Below are 17,739 nucleotides of genomic sequence, written 5' to 3'. Positions count from 1 at the left end.
TTCAAGCTAAAATTGTCTTCCAGACTCCTAACTACATCCAGAAACACTGTACATCCAGATTACTACCACCCTGACCACTTCAAAAGCAGAAGTGGTCATGGTGGTTAGGTAAACTTTTAAGGATTATCAGATTGAACAATGTCTATGTATGAGGAGGGTCACTATTTTTGCATTTAAAAATATATTAAAAAGAAAAAAAAAATCACAGAACAATTCCATGGTAAATTATGTGTGTTTGTGCTATATAGATTTAAAATATCCCTACATTTTAATTACCGTACTGTTGAGAAACACAATACAGTTAAATTAGATTATATACTTTCTGTGATGCAAAATGACAATTGTATATATACACTCAGGTAAGTTAACTAACCTATTCAGGCAGGTTAAGTAAAATATATATAAATGTAATCATTTATGTAACAGTTTGGGAGGTATTTAATTATATATATATATATATATTTATGTGTGGGAAATATATATATACATACAATGCACACTGTATATTAATTTATGAGTTTACTTATAAATACAAACAACGCCCGTATCTGTCCATCTCTGATCACCTCTATATAAAGACAGAGTGATGATGAGGGTTAGCTGAGAAAGAATGATAAAGAGTTAAATTGCAAAGGAAGTGTTTTGAAGAATTGCTTGCAAAAATACCAACAAATCTTCAAACAAGAACATATATTTTTAAAAATGGGCGGCGGGTAAATGACATCCACAATGATCCATGCATATTGCTTTTTTTTTTTTTTTTTAAATAATAAATAAATAAAAAGGCACTGTTGAATTTCTATACAAATAATGATTAGTACATACTACCACACTTTTTATTAATACCTAGCAAAGTGTGCATGTTTTAAATGTAGGCATTCTATGAATGAAAGAATGCATAAGAAATTGCAACGCATAAATATATATAACACAGAGTAGCACTTATTCGGTTACAGCCAGACTTTAATGGGGAAGATACTTCCACTTCTGATGTGATGAGGGCTGACAGGGGTACTTGAGATGCCAGTGTTGGGCTGTCGGTATTTATAAGAGAATTTATCTTCTCTGCTTCTTTATTGCATGCATCAATCTATACAAACAAAAGAACAGAAAAAAAATGTTATTTTTTAAAAAACTTTTTATTCATTATCCACTGTGGATCAAAAACATTCCATCAAAGGCAATTGTAGGCGTTGTAGATAAAGAAGACTTTATATGTTTCCCCTTTTTCTCAATTTAGTTTTCTGTATATATATATATATATTTAGAGAGAGAGAGAGAGAGAGAGAGAGAGAGAGAGATGTAAAAAATAGATAAAATTCATATCTTGTAATTCCTTTTTCATTGGACTAACAGAATTTTTTAATGACAAGCTTTCAGGAGAACCTTTCTCAAGCCTAAAGCATTTCTGAACAAGACGACACATAGAATTCAAAGTTGATTTGTGATACAGGGGTTAAAGGAACATAAGTGCAGATAAGATACAGGTTTGATAGAAAATAGACAACATTCTCACAGTGGTTTGTAAATATCTTGTTGTTAGATCACAGAGTGAGGGAGGAGAGAGAGAGGAAAAAAACAAGCAAACAGTGCAGAAGATGGTGCTAGAAAGGGGGAGTGAAAAATAAATAAATTATTACTTATATTAAGCATGCATGAATTCCCATCCAAGAGCTACAGGATATGCATTAGGCCTAAACCCAGCATACATACATGTGAAATGTTCTTGCCCTAGATTTGCATTGGGTCTATTCTTTTTGCAGTAATACTTTTCTGGAAGCCTAGTTGTAAAACTACCTACAATAATATTTCTTTTTCACTTAGTAAGGGTTTTGATTTCATACAAAAGAAGCTTCTATAAATCAATATTTATATGTTTAAAATTATTAAAGAAAGTATTATTTTACAGATCTGCTTAATTTTCTTTGTTTAATTACTTTTGTTAAGAAATCACAATAATTAGATTTTATTTCATAACAACATTTTTAGGTATTTTATAAATTGTATTGTATATGGTAGAACATCTTCAGTATTGCAAACACAATAGTTGCATGTTTACTGCAACTCTTATCAACATCGTTATAAGCAAATTTACTCCAACCAACTGTGATGATGAGGCTGATATCACATATCTTACCTGTATTGATTTTGGGTGACTATCAACAGGTACAATAAGAACAATCAACTCTGATTCCATGCTTAAATACCCAAATACATCACACTGTGGGACAGAGACGTGCAGACGGATTTTTTGAAGTATGTCAAGGACAGTTATTGGCATTTTACTTGTTGCCTAGAAAAAAAACAACACTATATTTATAGATAAGTACATTTCTGAAAACTGAATTTTCTATATAACAATGAAAATTACTTTGATTATGCATTTTATGTAATGATTATATAACTGCCTTTTACTTCTCTATACATTCCACGAACAGTGCTGTTCAAATCTATGTGAAACAAATTGAATGGTTAATGTGACCTATGTAATTCAACCAAAATGTAAGGCATTTGTAAAGTGCTTGTTATGTGTCCACATTAGAGCAATACAAAACTACTTGAAACACTATAGCAACTTATGTTCATTGTACTAGTCATGGTACCAGGTGGTCCCTTGCCCCTGCCTGCCTGTATACATTTGCTTATAACTACAGCAATGTGCAAAATCCCAACAGTTTCTCCCCTCTCCAGCTCTTTCTCTCTTTATTAGCCCAGTCCCCATTTTGCTCACCAATACAATTTAGTTCTATTTCTTTAAACCTCCGTCTTCAATCACCAACCACACCTCTCCTACCCAGCCCCATCTAATAATTTCTTACTAAATTAATAAGTCTTCTTTGTCACGGCAAAGGTGTATAATTTATTGTTGCACCCTTGGAATATTATCCTTTAATGAAATTTGTGTAGTAAATGGCACAAATTACAGAGATGTTATTACTGAGGTCAACAGGGGTTACATCTTTTGAAGCTGGGACCCCAACAGTTGACAGTTGGCTCCCAGACTTGGTGTCGTCTAGTCCTTGGGGAAGAGGGATTATTATTACACTGCCTGTGTTTTACCTGTTTTTATCCTGACTACCAGCGGCGATACCGTGATTATACTGCTACTCCGCTACAGTGAGTAATTAGGACTTCTGTATTTTAGCCTTTTTGTTTTTATCTGTTGTTGGTGTAAATAACTTGTTTATCATATATTGTTATATGCACTGTGACTATTCTTTGTTCATAATAAACATTCATTTATTAAGTTCTGCCTTTGTCTGGTTAAGAATCACGTTACCTGAAGAGACTAGTTAGTATTTTTGTAATTCCTTAAATATTGTACTAAGTAATATTTGGTGGGTTTTATTGTTGATTTACCTGGGGGACCAAGGCACCCCATTTATAAATTGTCTTTGTGGTGGCAGTGTTAAAATAGTAATGGTTATATTATTATGTTCAAGTGTGGGTGGTGTTAAAAAGGGGGATTTTGTCATTTTTTCCAGTCTAGTGAAGACAAATAGTGTACTTTAACCCTTTCACCACCACAACTACGTCAAGCACACTCTTGGGTAGGGTGCGTTCGTGACATTCTTCCTCTACATTATGCCTCAATTCGTCTCCTATCCTCCTCATTCTACCTGTCTTTCTTTACTACTCCTTATTCCATATTCTTTCTCATCCCTATCCATCTGCCCCCTATACATGCAGACTCATTTCTCATTTCATTTTCTCACACACCATTTAATCTCATTAAACCCATATACTTATATTATATCTCTGTTCTCCCCTTATAAAATATACTTTTTTTATTCACTCTTCTCAAATTCTGTGTTTCCATTCCCCTGTTACATCCCCACCTATCTACCCTTCTCAATCTTATTTTCTTTTTCATTGTTTCTATTTTTTTCTTATTGTTCCACTTCCACTGTTTCCATGCTCCATTTTTTCGTCAACCTCCTGAATATGAAGTACACTACTAGTGGGCATTTTGGTTATGTGTAATGAAATGGCTGCAGGAGAGCCCTCATTTAACAATTGTCAAGAGGAAATATAAGTAATGAGACCAATGGGGTATAGAAACTCTAAATATCCCTGATAGCTTATCAAAGAAGAAAGGGGTATTATAAAATGGTATGCATGAGCTGCAATTATATATTTATGGGATTAAAACAGTGGATGTTTTTGTATAGATTTATAAAAGAATTTAAGGAATAAAAGGAGAGGGTTTGCAATATGTACAGGGTTATTCACTAAAATGAGAACCCAAGGTAAATTCAAAGTGAATTTCAAATTTATGGGCAGTCACACTGGAAAATAATCTTTAATACATCTATGCTATTAAATTCAGCTTCTCTGGCCTTAAATTGGAAATTCACATTGCATTTACTTAGAATTCTCAGTTTAGTGAATAACCCTATTAACTTCCACCAACTCCATCCACCTTAGAACCTATGACCTTTTCTTCAAGAAGAATGGGGAAATTTCCATCTGCAAGCAGGGCTTGTAAAATAGCATTTCAAGAAGGATTACATTTGCTCAAAGCAAAGGATTTAAGTCCTAATAAATAGCTCATTATAATATTATTTGAACATCCCTGATAACAAATTGTTAGGTACAAAAATATCATTTCTAAAGTTAGGAATTATCAAGAAAGGAGCATTGCTGAAAGCAAAGTACAAAGTCTTGTACTGTAATTGTAGATGTATATCTATACACATTTTTGGGCAAACCTTGCGAGAGGCAGTGCTTTCTTGTCAAAGCTCTGCCAATGGATGGCCTTTTCTGCCTTGAATGCTCACACAGCGCAGAGCCCTCCATAGGCTCGCTTGGATTGTTTGTCTTTTTTGCGTCACTATTTTTTGTTTTTCATCACTTTTTATGCTAATCAGATCCTTTTTTTTTATTTTAAACATATGTTAACTGCAATGTCACTGTTTTATTTATTTGGCTATTGTTCTGGCTAAAAAAGCAAATGGAAGAATAAAGTCTTAAATTGCCAGTATAATAACCGTTTTTAAAAATTTTGATTTATTGCACCCCACCCACGCCCCTTCCACTAGCAACGAACATGTTAGGAAGGGCCCTCAGGTCTCTAACAGATATAATGCCTTTTTTTATAAAGAAAGGTTTAGAAAAAAACCATCAGTTCTTGTCTATGAGCAACTGGCTCTCTGTATTGGATTAGACCCAACCACTGTCAACGATTTCTGTTCAGGGTAATGTGGATATCACCCTGTACAACTAAAGGGCTGAGCTAAAGTGTTTTGTCCACACTACAAACTAGGTAGGAGGAACAACAGAAAGGGGGGTTAACACTAAGGGGGGAGAGGGAGGACCACCAAAGAGGGGGAGGAGGAGAGTGAGGACCCCTAAGGGGGGGGGGGGAGAAGAGGAGAGAGAGGAACACTAAGAGGGGTGAGAGGAGGAGAGGGAGGATCACTAAGAGGGGGGGGGAGAGGACCACTAAGGGGGAGGGGATGAGAGGGAGGACCACTAAGAGAGGGGTTGGATGGGAGGACCAATAAGGAGGTGGGGGAGAGGGAGGATCACTGGGGGGAGGATCACTGGGGGGAGGAGGGAGGACCACTAAGGGGTTGGGGAGATGGAGGACCACTAAGAGGAGGTGGGGAAAGAGGACCACTAAGGGGGGAGAGGGGGAAGAGGGGGAGAGGGGAGAATGGAGAGGACCACTAAGAGGGGGGGGAGACCACTAAGTGACAGGGAGGGGAGTGGAACACTGAGGGACAGGGAAGAGAGGGGAGAAACCACTAAGGGACAGGGGGCAGGGGAGAGCTCAGTGAGCACTGCCTGTCAGTCTGGCCGGGTACAGATTAAAGAAGCTCCTGTACCGCGGTCCATACCTCCCGGTCACAATACAAACTAGGTAGGAGGTACAACAGAAACAGGGAATAACACTAAGGGGGAGAGGGAGGACCACCAAAGAGTGGGAGGAGGAGAGCGAGGACCACTAAAAGGGCAGGGGGAGAAGAGGAGAGGGAGGAATAGTAAGGGGGGGGGGAGAAGGAGAGAGAGGTCCACTAAGGGGAGGGGAGAGGAGGAGAGGGAGGATCACTAAGAGTGGGGGAGGACCACTAAGGGGGATAGGGAGGAGTGGAGAGGATCACTAAGAGGGGGGAAACCACTAAGGGACAGGGAGCGGAGTGGAACACTGAGGGACAGGGAAGAGAGGGGATAAACCACTAAGGACAGAGGGAACATCTCTAAGGAAGCGGAAGGGAGGAGAGAGCACTAAGGAACAGAGGGGTAGGGGAGTTCACTAAGGAACAGAGGAGATCACTAAGGGACAGGAGGGTAGGTGAGAGCACAAAGGGACAGGAGGGGGAGCTCTGAGGGACAGGTAGGGAGAGCAATAATAGACTGGAGGGGATATCACTAAGGGACAGAGGGCAAGGGAGAGCACTAAGGGACAGGAGGGGAGGGGCGAGCACTAAGGGACAGGAGTGGGGAGCTCTGAGGGACAGGTGGGGAGAGCACTAATTGACTGGAGGAGAGGGGATGTCACTAAGGAAAAGGGGTGAAAGGGAGAGCACTAAGGGACGGGAGGGGGGCACTAAGGGACAGGAGGGGGGAGCAGTGAGGGTCAGGAGGGGAGATCACTAATTGACAGGAGGGGAGAGCACTATAAAAAATAAAGAGCTGCTCCCCTCTCAGCCCCTATCCTACCCCACAAATCCTCTTTTTCACACTATACACATACACAATTCATCCTTACACATACACAGAAACACACAATGCATCCCTACACACACACACACAGAACCATGCAATGCATTTCTACTCACACACACCAAAACACACAATGCTTACGCACACACACTGCTTCTCTTACACACACAGAAACAAAATGCATCTCTTACACACACTCAATGCACCCCTTACAGACACACACTGCATTACATTACATACACAGAAACCCATCTTGCATTCCCTACACATCCAAAAACAGATTCACACAATGCATCCCTTACACACCCAGAAACACACGCTACATCCCTTACACAAATTGGTATCCCTATACACTACATTCTATAAGTACACACACAGACATAACATCCTCTGCAAAAATACATTCCCTATACACATACACTCCGCACCCTGTGAGCGAACGCATGGGTGTGCCATGTAGGTGGACTTATGGTTGAGCCATGTAGGCATACTCACGGTCAGGCCCTGGAGGCCCAGACCTTGAGCTGTGTAAGGGCCCCAAAAAATACTTCCTGTTCGTTGATTTTTGTGAGCACTGTTACAAACAATCTCTACACCAGATCAGTGGAGCCACACTGCAGCCTGAACCCATCATCATCCTCTTGTCCTCATCTGGTGATAATATTATTAGTGGCACTAATCTCTAATTTACCTCACCACTATAGTCCCATCAGCATCAGAACCACTACAGCTTAATGTCCCTACAGGTTTTTTAATGTAAACACACACCTTTTCAGATAAATGACACTGTGTGCAGAACTGGTTTTGGCCCATATGGCAGATCATATGGGTGGGGCATTGTGATGCCACATGGTGGGCAGAACATATGGGGTAGCAAATTTTTGTTTGCTTAGGGCGGCAAAAATCCTTGCACCGGCCCTGGTTTCACATAATAATAGAAGTTTAAATAAACAAAGCCCTAATATACCAACATTATACACAAATATGTATGTGAACATACAGCATAAGATTTATACACTGTTTTATGGCACAAAAAGTATAAAAAATATATTGCCTACCAATTTCTTTGGCACCGTGTTACAATGTGAGAAGCGTATAGCATATAATTTACCTTGGCAAAGATGTCTAATTTGTCTTTGTCAAATAAAATCCTTAAAACACCAGCACACAATGGGCAGCACGCTCCTGTTTAAAAACAAAAAAACAAAAACAGAATTATAATAAAATACTTTCTAATATAAGACTAAACACCAAATAAAAAAAGTTGCTTGTGCACAATCCCAAATCCCTCTGCAAATTTAAATAACTGGATGTTTTTTTGTATCATTCCATAAGGTCATCTGTCACGTCAAGGCAAAACCTCTTAGGTGCATCCTACACTAACAATTCACCTTGCTATCTTCAGCTATATGGTAAAATCTGTAATGAGACAGAGAGGAGCATTTGTCTAAATACCTAATATCATTACAAAATTTACCTTATAGCTGAAAACAGCAAGGTGAATTGTTAGCGTAGGACTCACCTAGGATGTTTTGCCTTGATGTGGCAGGTGAGCTTACACTTGTTTGGCCTTTGGAGTAAAATTGAAGAACCTCTAGTTATTTAAAAGTGCATAGGGATTTGGGATAGTGCACCAGTAAATTTTGTCTTTGTTTTTTATTTTATGAATTGGGACTGAGGTCTACTATAGTCAATGCTGCCACCCAGGAGTAGTGGGAGTTTGAGCACAGGGCTTACTTTAGTATGATAATATAAGACTAAATATGTAGTGATGGCAATGAGTGTAAAGGTATCTATTCCAATCACTATAAAAAATATCAAGTTCCACCACTATTCAACACAGTCATCCATATTTAGGTTATAGGTATTTAGTGGTTTTGTACTGTCCCTTCAGCACCATGTTTAATCTGTGTGATTAGTGCCTTCTTCACTGCATGTCTTTGGCAATATTATTTTGTATGTCAATTACTTGCTTTCAAATATCCCTTTTATATCATTGTAAAGCACTGCGGATAATGTTGACACTATATAAGTGCTAATAATAATAATAATAATAATAATAATAAGTCAAGGAAGTCCATATAAAGCTTGATTAAAAAAACAAAATATACACAGCAGGGAAGTCTAAGCGCTCACTATATTTGCAAGAGGCAGTAGTAAATCTAACAGTTTCCCAAAAACCTTGTGCAAAATGTGGAATATATCAAAAAAGAAAATGATAAACCACACCACAAAATAAAAATGAAAAAAAAAAAAAAAAAAAAAAAACACATCCTATGCGTTTTTCTGTATACATTGCACCATAAGGTTGCTTTTATTTATATAAGGTTTAATTTTTTGTTTTGTGGCGTGGTTTATCATTTTCTGTTTTGATATATTAAATAACACAATCCTAATTTCCCTTACATGTGTAGGCAAATAACAGTTAAATTTCAGATAGCAAATGGACAGTTTGCTTACATCAAAATGCAGCCTTAAATGAACCTTTAAAGCACCTTAATCACTACAACACATTGTAGTTGTGATAGTGGCAGAAGTGACCTAAAGCTCTCCCAGAGTAATTTGTCAAACTGTTTAAGAACAGCTTGACAACTTACGTGGGACCACGGGTGCCTGTGCTGAATTCAGCTTCTCCTGCAGGATGGATCCAGGTGAGTATATTCCGCAAATTTAAAAAACAAACTTACCTGGAGGTGTAACTAATTTATAACCTTCTACAGGAATATGGGGGCACTGAACAGATGAACATTCTGTGTGTAGATTATGGTGTGAGAAGACACCAACATCTTGACAACCACCATAGTAATCCACAGCAACACGATCAGAGTAGGCGTTGCATAAATGATTGTAGGTTTCTCCGTTATGTCCACAAACTGGTTCAACAGATTTGCAGAAAGGCTACAAAAATGTGAAATACAAGATACAGTTACTGGTGAATTTCCAAGAAAGCATGTTTTGAAAGGAAAAAATGAACAAACTCTATTCATGAAATCACAAAGGGCAGTCATGTCGTAAAACATATATGGTTATGTGAATGTCAACATAGATTTAAAATTAAATAATTATGCTATTACAAAACTACTTAGATTAAATGTTCTAGGTATTAGAAATAATAATAAAAAATGATAATATGCTGATGGATAAAATAATCAATATGTTTTAATGATTGTGGCGAGGATATTAGAGAATAGATGAGGATAAAGATGACATCCCTATGCCTTATATATTTGCTTAATTTCAAGTTTCTACTAATGTCTGGAGATACATATTGAGGGACATCTGTAATCATTAGACCAAAATGTAATTACGTATGTTCTTAATAACATGCAGCAGCTCTATAGTTTTTAATTGCATTTGAAGCTCCTTTCTTGCTTCAGCATATTATATAATTCTCCTGGAACTTTCCTGGAATCTAAAACACTGGCATACAACTAGGTTCACATTGAATGCAATAAATGTGGATATCTGTGTATAGCTAAAATGTCTGGATATATAAGATTCACTAGTTTCTAGTGGTATTTTTTCCCACAAGATTTTATAATAAAGTCAGATGACATGTACATTACTCTTTAAGACATGCCACCGTCTTCTGGTAAGTAAGGTAAACGCTGGAACGCAAGGGAAAAATTCATGTCTGTTTAGAACAAAATAATCGTGTATTTCCACCAGTTGCCAACTAGCCCTGCTCCAAAATTGACATATTCCTGCCTCCTTTACAGGTGGGTTTACCACACCCTTTTGGTCAGTTCCACCAACTTACAGGCTGCTCTGTCCATGTTTTGTTTTGAGCTGAACCCAATGAGATACCTGAACAATCAAGGCCGCCGTGTAAGAGATTTACATTATTTTAGGTATAATAATCTATATAAATATACTTTACTTTTCAGTCGGACTCCTCACTACTAAGCTTGGCACATTAATACAGTTAATAAAGTTCATTTGTTATAATGTTCAGATTACCTCTGTAATACATTTACCAGATTCTTCTATTATGTAGGATTAAATTAATGACTAGGCTAACACCTAAATTAACTCCACAGCATGCTTGGATCCAGGATAGGAGCTCCGAGTCAAGATCTACTCATGAACACCCAGATTGGTATGTCAGGTATATGATTGTATTTTAATTGTTACCTTCATCATGTACATGTTTGTGTTTCATTAGTTTTCTTGCAACAGTTCAACATTTCTGTCAGGGAACATTAGCCAAAGAGTTGAAATATGACTAGTGAGGGAACAGGAGGTATCGCCAGTGGCCACTGGCTTTGGCCATTATGTTTATGGAACATCATTGTTGGTATAGAGTAAATCTCACAAAAAAGAGTAAACATACTCAATCTCCTTAATGTGCAGAGACAGTACTGCTGGTTAGTTGAACTTATTTGAGAAAAAAAGAATGGGTTCTAGGACATCACTGTTGTAACCCTGCGAAACCTCCCATGTGAACTTCCATCTTTGTGATGCAACACTACCACCTGGCTCCATAAAACTCTCAATACCCAGCATAAGCACTGTTATAACCCTGAATATTTTGTTTTGGCAAACAAAATAAACTGTTCAAGCTGGCTTCTAGTTGTAAAGATTTATTCTGAGAGAGAAACATTAAAAACATCCAACCAACATTAACTGCTAAAACATTTCTGCTTGTCACAACAGGATGAACATATTAGCAAGGGGTGTCAACAGAGTAAAAAAAGATAATATGTCCAAAATCAATGTAGGATATCTAATTGCGGAACAAGAAACATTTGTTTACACTGTTGTAGATAAAAACTCTATATAGAATGAAGGGTACACAGAAAAGGCAAATATCAGTAGCAGAAAGTTGTATAAGTAGCAAGAGTGGCAAATTAAAGAAACACAACAGAAACATAATTTAAGAATTTGTTGTGGTCAAAGTGGATCAGTTTCGCACTGGGGCCCCATGGATTGTGTGTATGCCACTGGGTGAGTCTAGCAGGATTGGGGGTTCATATGATAGGGTAAATGCAGCAACGAGAGGGTAGGTCAGTTTGGTATGCTTGGAAGTAGTGAGAGTGACAGGATTAAAATGGGTTAATGAGAGTGGAGCTAGGTGAAGGGGTGACAGTGTGTGAGGGCTGAAAGTGATTGGGGATGGTGATAGTGTATGGAGGGGTTGTCAAAGTGTTTAGGGATGATAGAGTGTGTGTGGGGGGGGTGACAGTGTGTGTGTGTGTGTGTGTGGAGAGGTAACAGAGTGTGTGAAGGGGATGTGACAGGGTGTGTGAGGAAGCTGTGACACAGTTTGTGTGGGAGTGGCTGTGACTGTGTGTGGGGAGACAGGGTGGGGATGGCTGTGAGAAGATGTGGGTGGGGTGACACTTGTTCTTGGCGTACCCCTCAATTCCCTTTATTCTCTGTATGTTTGGAGTCCAGACTAGACTCCTTATTTTTTGAGAAACCTGCACCTTTTCTTGGTGCCCCTCTGACTAAAGTAAAGCATACATTTCAGTAGTCACTTTAGATTGTAATTTTCTGTGGAGAGGGTCCTATTCACCTACTGCCATTAGACTTCAGTATGATATTACAATGACTGAATCTCCTGCTCAAATCACCACTTCAACTTTTAAATCCTGTCATGCCGAAAAGGGAGAGTTAAACTCACCTGGAACACGGCTGGTGCAACATTCTAAGGGCCGCCGGTCGCTACGGTCCCGTTCTTACTGTTAAAGGGCACACTGCCCACATTAAAGATGGGGCCGGTGTGGGTGTGACATGATGTCGAAGCACACGCACGTTTTGGGATTAAAGGCCATGTACTGACCAATCACAGCACTGAGAGGCATATTTAAACCCTGAAATGCCTTTTCTCAGTACCCTGTCATGGTTTCCACTTGTTGGTTGTAAGAGGTACTATTGTTAATATTTTCTGGGTTTTGATTTAGGATTATGTTTTGACTTTCCCTACTTCTGGTATCCTGATCTTTGGCTAGTATATTCGTATTGTCTCACTCTGTATCCCTGACCTCATCTTGTTATTTTGACCATTCTCTTTAACATTAAGTTGATTGTGTTAACATAGTTTTATGTGTTGGGTCATATAGTAGTCATGACATTACAATGGGGCCATGGACCCTGCAGAATTGTGTCAACACATAGCTTGGGAGAGGAGACTGGAGGAAAATGATCACCACTTGGATCAATTTGCCCAGGCCTTCCAAACACTCCTAGCCCATACGGCTCGTCTTCAGCCTGATGATCCACCTTCAGGTCCAACCCCTCCTGTTGTGAGTATTCCTATTATGTTTAACCCCTTAAGGACAAATGACATGTGTGATATGTCATGATTCACTTTTATTCCAGAAGATTGGTCCTTAAGGGGTTAAGGCTCCTTTAAAATCCTTATCACCTCCTCCTCTTTTTGTAGGCAATGCTCAGGAGAGTCGTGGATTCCTTAATCAAATAAAATATCACTTTGAGGCGTCTCCTGGATCATTACCTTCTGATAGATCCAAAATAGGTTATTTAATTAACCAAGTGACTGGTAGAGCCCTCAATAAGTCAATTGCTTATGACTATAAAGAATTCCTTGCTGAGCTTAAACTGACCTTTGAGCCATTGGGTAAGGAGAAAACAACTGCCATAGCAAATGTAGACATAAGTGTATTCAACCAGTTTCTAACAGATTGGGCATGGTAAATGTACCTACTACTGCTCTTCTTTCTGCTGAGGTTCCTGTCTGTTATTTGGAGGTTAAAGAAGTGTTTAACAGAGTGCATACTGATGCCTACTCACAGATCTTACAATTGCTCCACTGATTTGCTTCCTGGTACCAAGGGTGGTGTATATACCTTATCCCCTCAAGAAAGCAAAATCATGGAGGAATACATAAACAAGTTCTTTTCTAAAGGTCACATACGCAGATCTTCTTCTCCAGCCGGTGCTGGTTTCTTCTTTGTATCCAAGAAAGAAAGAGATCTCCGTCCTTGTATCGACTATAGGGCATTAAATAAGATCACTGAAAAATGCCTATCCTTTACCGCTTATTTCCGAATTATTTGACAAACTCTAAGGTGCCAAAGTTTTTACCAAGCTCGACCTTAGAAGTGCTTATAATTTGGTGAGGATAAAGGAGGGACATGAGTGGAAAACGGCTTTCAATACTAGAAAATGGCATTACGAATATTAAGTCATGCCTTTTGGCTTATGTAATGCCCCAGCCGTGTTTCAGGATCTTATAAACGATGTGCTTAGAGAATTAATTTATTCTTTTGTATTGGTGTATCTCGACGATATACTCATATTTTCTCCTGATCTCTATACTCACCACAGGCATGTAAAACAAGTTTTACAGACCCTACTAAAAATGGGTTATACTGTAAACTTGAAAAGTGCCTGTTTGATCAGACAGAGGTTCAGTTCCTGGGTCACGTGATTTCTACCTCTGGTTTCCAATTGGACCCACGAAAACTTCAAGCAGTTCTGCACTGGCCCCTACCCAGTGGACTGAAAGCTATACAGCGTTTTAAAGTCTTTGCCAATTATTATCATAGGTTCATAAAGGGGGTTCTCTACTGTTATAGCCCCCATTAACCTAACATGTAAGGGTGTAAACTGTCACATATGGTCACAGGAAGCAAAAGAAGCATTTGATAATCTCAAGACCTTGTTTGCTTCTGCTCCCATACTAGTGCACCCTGATACCAGCACACCTTTTATATTAGAGATAGATGCATCGGAAACCTTGGTAGGTGCTGTTCTATCTCAGAGGGAAAAACAGGACACCCCTTTGCACCCTTGAGGGTTTTTCTCCAGAAAGCTGTCACCAGCAGAAATAAACTATTATATAGGCAACACAAAACTGTTAGCCATTATCCTGGTCTTAAAAATAATCTCTTGGAGGGTTCTAAAGATCCACTTTTGATCATCATTGATCACAAGAATCTGCCTTACATAGGTGAAGCCAAGAGGTTATCTTCCAGACAAGCCAGGTGGTCTCTGCTCTTGTCACATTTCAATTTCGTGATTACATACAGACCAGGCACAAGAAACGTCAAAGCTGATGCCCTATCTAGGCAATATGATTCCGAGGAAGAACAGGAGCAAGATATTTCCCCTGTCATACCTCCTGAATGCATTATTGCCTCTACTGTTCTTACATTGTCCTCACCTCTCCTTAGTGTCAATATGAAAACACAGGCTCCCAACGACAAATTTGAGGGTAAATTGTACATAAATGTTGAGAAAGGAAATATTAAGGGTATTTCATGACAATGTAACTGCAGGGCATCCCAGTATCAGCAAAACGATATCTGCTGTCACCAGAACATTTTGGTGGCCTTCTTTTAAAAGGGATATAAGAGAGTATGTTACAGCATTCACTGTTTGTGCTGTTTCCAAAGTTCCACATATACAGCAATGTGGTTTGCTACAACCACTTTCTATACCTCATGTTCCATGGTCCCATTTAGCTATGGATTTTATTGTTGAACTTCCAGTCTTTAACACTATACTAATAGTCATTGACCGGTTCTCTAAAATGGTGCATTTGATTCAACTCAAGAAGCTGCGCGGAAAAGGGAGCGTTAAACTCACCTGGATGCCGGCTGGGTCCCGACTGGTGTGGAGTTCTAAGGGATGTCGGCTGCTGCGGTCCCATTCTTACTGATAAAGGGAACACTGCCCACATTAAAGATGGCGCCGGTGTGTGTGTGACATCACTACATTGACGCACACGCACGTTTTGGGGTCAAAGGCCATGTACTGACCAATCACAGCCCTGAGAGGCATATTTAAACACTGTAATGCTTTTTCTTAGTGCCCTGTTGTGGTTTTATTATTATTATTATTATTGGATTTTATATAGCGCCAGCTTTTTCCGCAGCGCTTTTACTTGTTGGTTGTCAGAGAGTGTGTTCTTGGTAAGATTTACTGGTTTTTGACTTTTGCTTATGTTTTGACTTTTCCTACTTCGGGTTTCCTGATGTTATTTTGACCATTCTCTTTTATGTTAAGTCCAGCCATTCTAAGGCTCGGTATACGTTGTTTGTGTTGTCATAGTTTTGAGTGACAGTAGTAGTAGTCGTGACAGCTCCTTATTCAGATGGTCTAACCGGACATTAAACCATTAAAGGTATTCTGGCTCCCCATCTCATCAGAGTTTTTATGTATCTTCTGGAGAGGCAGAGTAGTTCAAATGCCCCAATAGTGGGGTTAAATTTAACTGGTAAAGGATGTAAAATTGATATACTCCACTAAGCCTCTTCATATGGAATCTGAGCTCTGTTACCATCATCACCATTATGATGCTGAGAAAGTTACTGTTAGAATTGATATGGCTTCATACTGGAAATGTGACACAGCTACAGGTTCATATGATGTGGTGTGATAAATATGATGCCCTAAGCATCTCTGTTCTTCAAGCAGTAATCTCAGCTTTTTGTGTTTCTCGTTCACCTTTATGTCACGGTGTTGGAATCAATGTTGCCCGTCCCCTGTGATCTCATTATGATGCAAATTGTCTTCCACTAAGGTTACCTGCAATGACTTTGCATCCTGGGTTGAACTCCAGATTTTGTCCCTGGTCTGTGCTCATTCTTAAATTCAAAAATTTACACTAAGCTTTAAGCTCCAGAGAGTGAAAAAATACACATCTGCAAATCCCAAGGTGCAGTGTAAACTTTGAACCTGGCTCAGTTTGTTTAAAGTAACATGCCAAATGCAGTCTATCTTTTCAAAAATAAAGTCATTACTTGGCTTGTAAGTGTCAAAAATAAGCCCTACAATTCAGGGCTCCATTTTGCAATTTGAATATACCTAGAACAGAGGGTGAGGGTACACTATACTCTGCATACCGTGGGTTAGGCAACCTTATTTACACCAGGTGTTGTGGACTACATCTCCCATAATGCTCTTACAGCCATAATGTTCACAAAGCATGTGGGAAGATGGAGTGCCAAAGGTTGTCTACTCCTGTTTTGCAATTGAATAGAAAGGTACTTGCCTACAGGTGTCAGTTATTTAAAACATAACATTTAATACATTTGTTTAAAATCTTACCGTTGAAAATCAACAAATGAACCAAAACGTATTACTAAATTCTAAAACTATCAATAGTATAGATATAGTATAAAAAAAAACTAATGTATAAAAAAAATGAAAAAATATCTATAATATTAAAGGAAAATGACTAATATAGAATAATCCAATATAAGATATGTGTAAGATTGCCTTGCAGGGGGGGCGGAGCCAGCAGCCATAACGAGCAGACGTGTGCAAGCAGAGCTCTGCAGAAAAAAGCCTGAAAATAGCAATTTAACTACCCGAAAATCTCCAACCTAAGCCTCTAACGAGACATAGTGAGATGGGGAAGAAGTCAAAGCACCAGGGAGCCCCGAGACCGACAGGGGCACGAGATATCGGGGATCTTCTCCTCCGTCCCGCACAGGCCCCAAACCACACTGCGCCTAATAAAAAACATGGCGACACGGCCTCGGCCTCCTCCGAGGATCAAGCGATGGACGACCTGGATGTATTCCCGAGCTCAGGGGGCTTGCACCTCCCATCTTCCGACAAGGATAATGAGCTGCCCTCCACGAAGGGACATCAAGGCCTTGCTACGCCACCTCCGCGAAATGTTTGCCGCAGACGTGGCCACCCTGCGGGAAGAGATACAAACGGTGGAGGGGCGCGTCAAAACAACAGAGGGGGAAACGAAAGACCTCTCCGCCCGGTGCACACAATTAGAAGCCCAGAATATGGAGTTGCGGCGTGCTCAGTCCCAACTCACCGGCCGCCTAGACACAATAGAAGACCAACACAGGAGCAGAAATGTAAAAATCCAGGGTATCCCGGAAACTGTAGCCTCAGGCGACTTGACACACTACGCCGGGAGACTGCTCGCCTCCCTGCTCTCACCGCAGCAAACAAAACTAACAGAGATAGAAGGGACCTACCGCATCCCGAGGGCCGCTACAGCACCAGCAGACACCCCAAGGGATGTCATTTTGCAGCTTCGAACACGGGCAGCCCAGGTAACCCTTATGACTGCCATGAGAAACAAAGCGAACCACCCATTTGAAAACGCTACCCTATCCTTCTATCAGGACC

General features: G+C 39.5%; 1 protein-coding gene across 1 annotated transcript in view; it reads right to left on the bottom strand.

Annotated features, from left to right (window-relative positions):
* Positions 1-448: 448 nt before the first annotated feature.
* The window catches only part of RECK (reversion inducing cysteine rich protein with kazal motifs), a 203,355-nt gene continuing 186,064 nt past the window's right edge, over positions 449-17,739 (bottom strand). The window contains exons 18-21 of the mRNA XM_063451924.1: positions 9,357-9,567; positions 7,781-7,854; positions 2,138-2,293; positions 449-1,090 (exon numbers count right to left, since the gene is read on the bottom strand). Coding sequence (XP_063307994.1) covers positions 881-1,090; positions 2,138-2,293; positions 7,781-7,854; positions 9,357-9,567 — 651 coding nt within the window. The 3' untranslated portion in view covers positions 449-880. The remainder of the gene's footprint in view (positions 1,091-2,137; positions 2,294-7,780; positions 7,855-9,356; positions 9,568-17,739) is intronic.

This window comes from Pelobates fuscus, chromosome 4 (assembly GCF_036172605.1).
Source record: "Pelobates fuscus isolate aPelFus1 chromosome 4, aPelFus1.pri, whole genome shotgun sequence".
NCBI lineage: Eukaryota > Metazoa > Chordata > Amphibia > Anura > Pelobatidae > Pelobates > Pelobates fuscus.
This window is presented reverse-complemented; position numbering and strand designations above follow the sequence as displayed.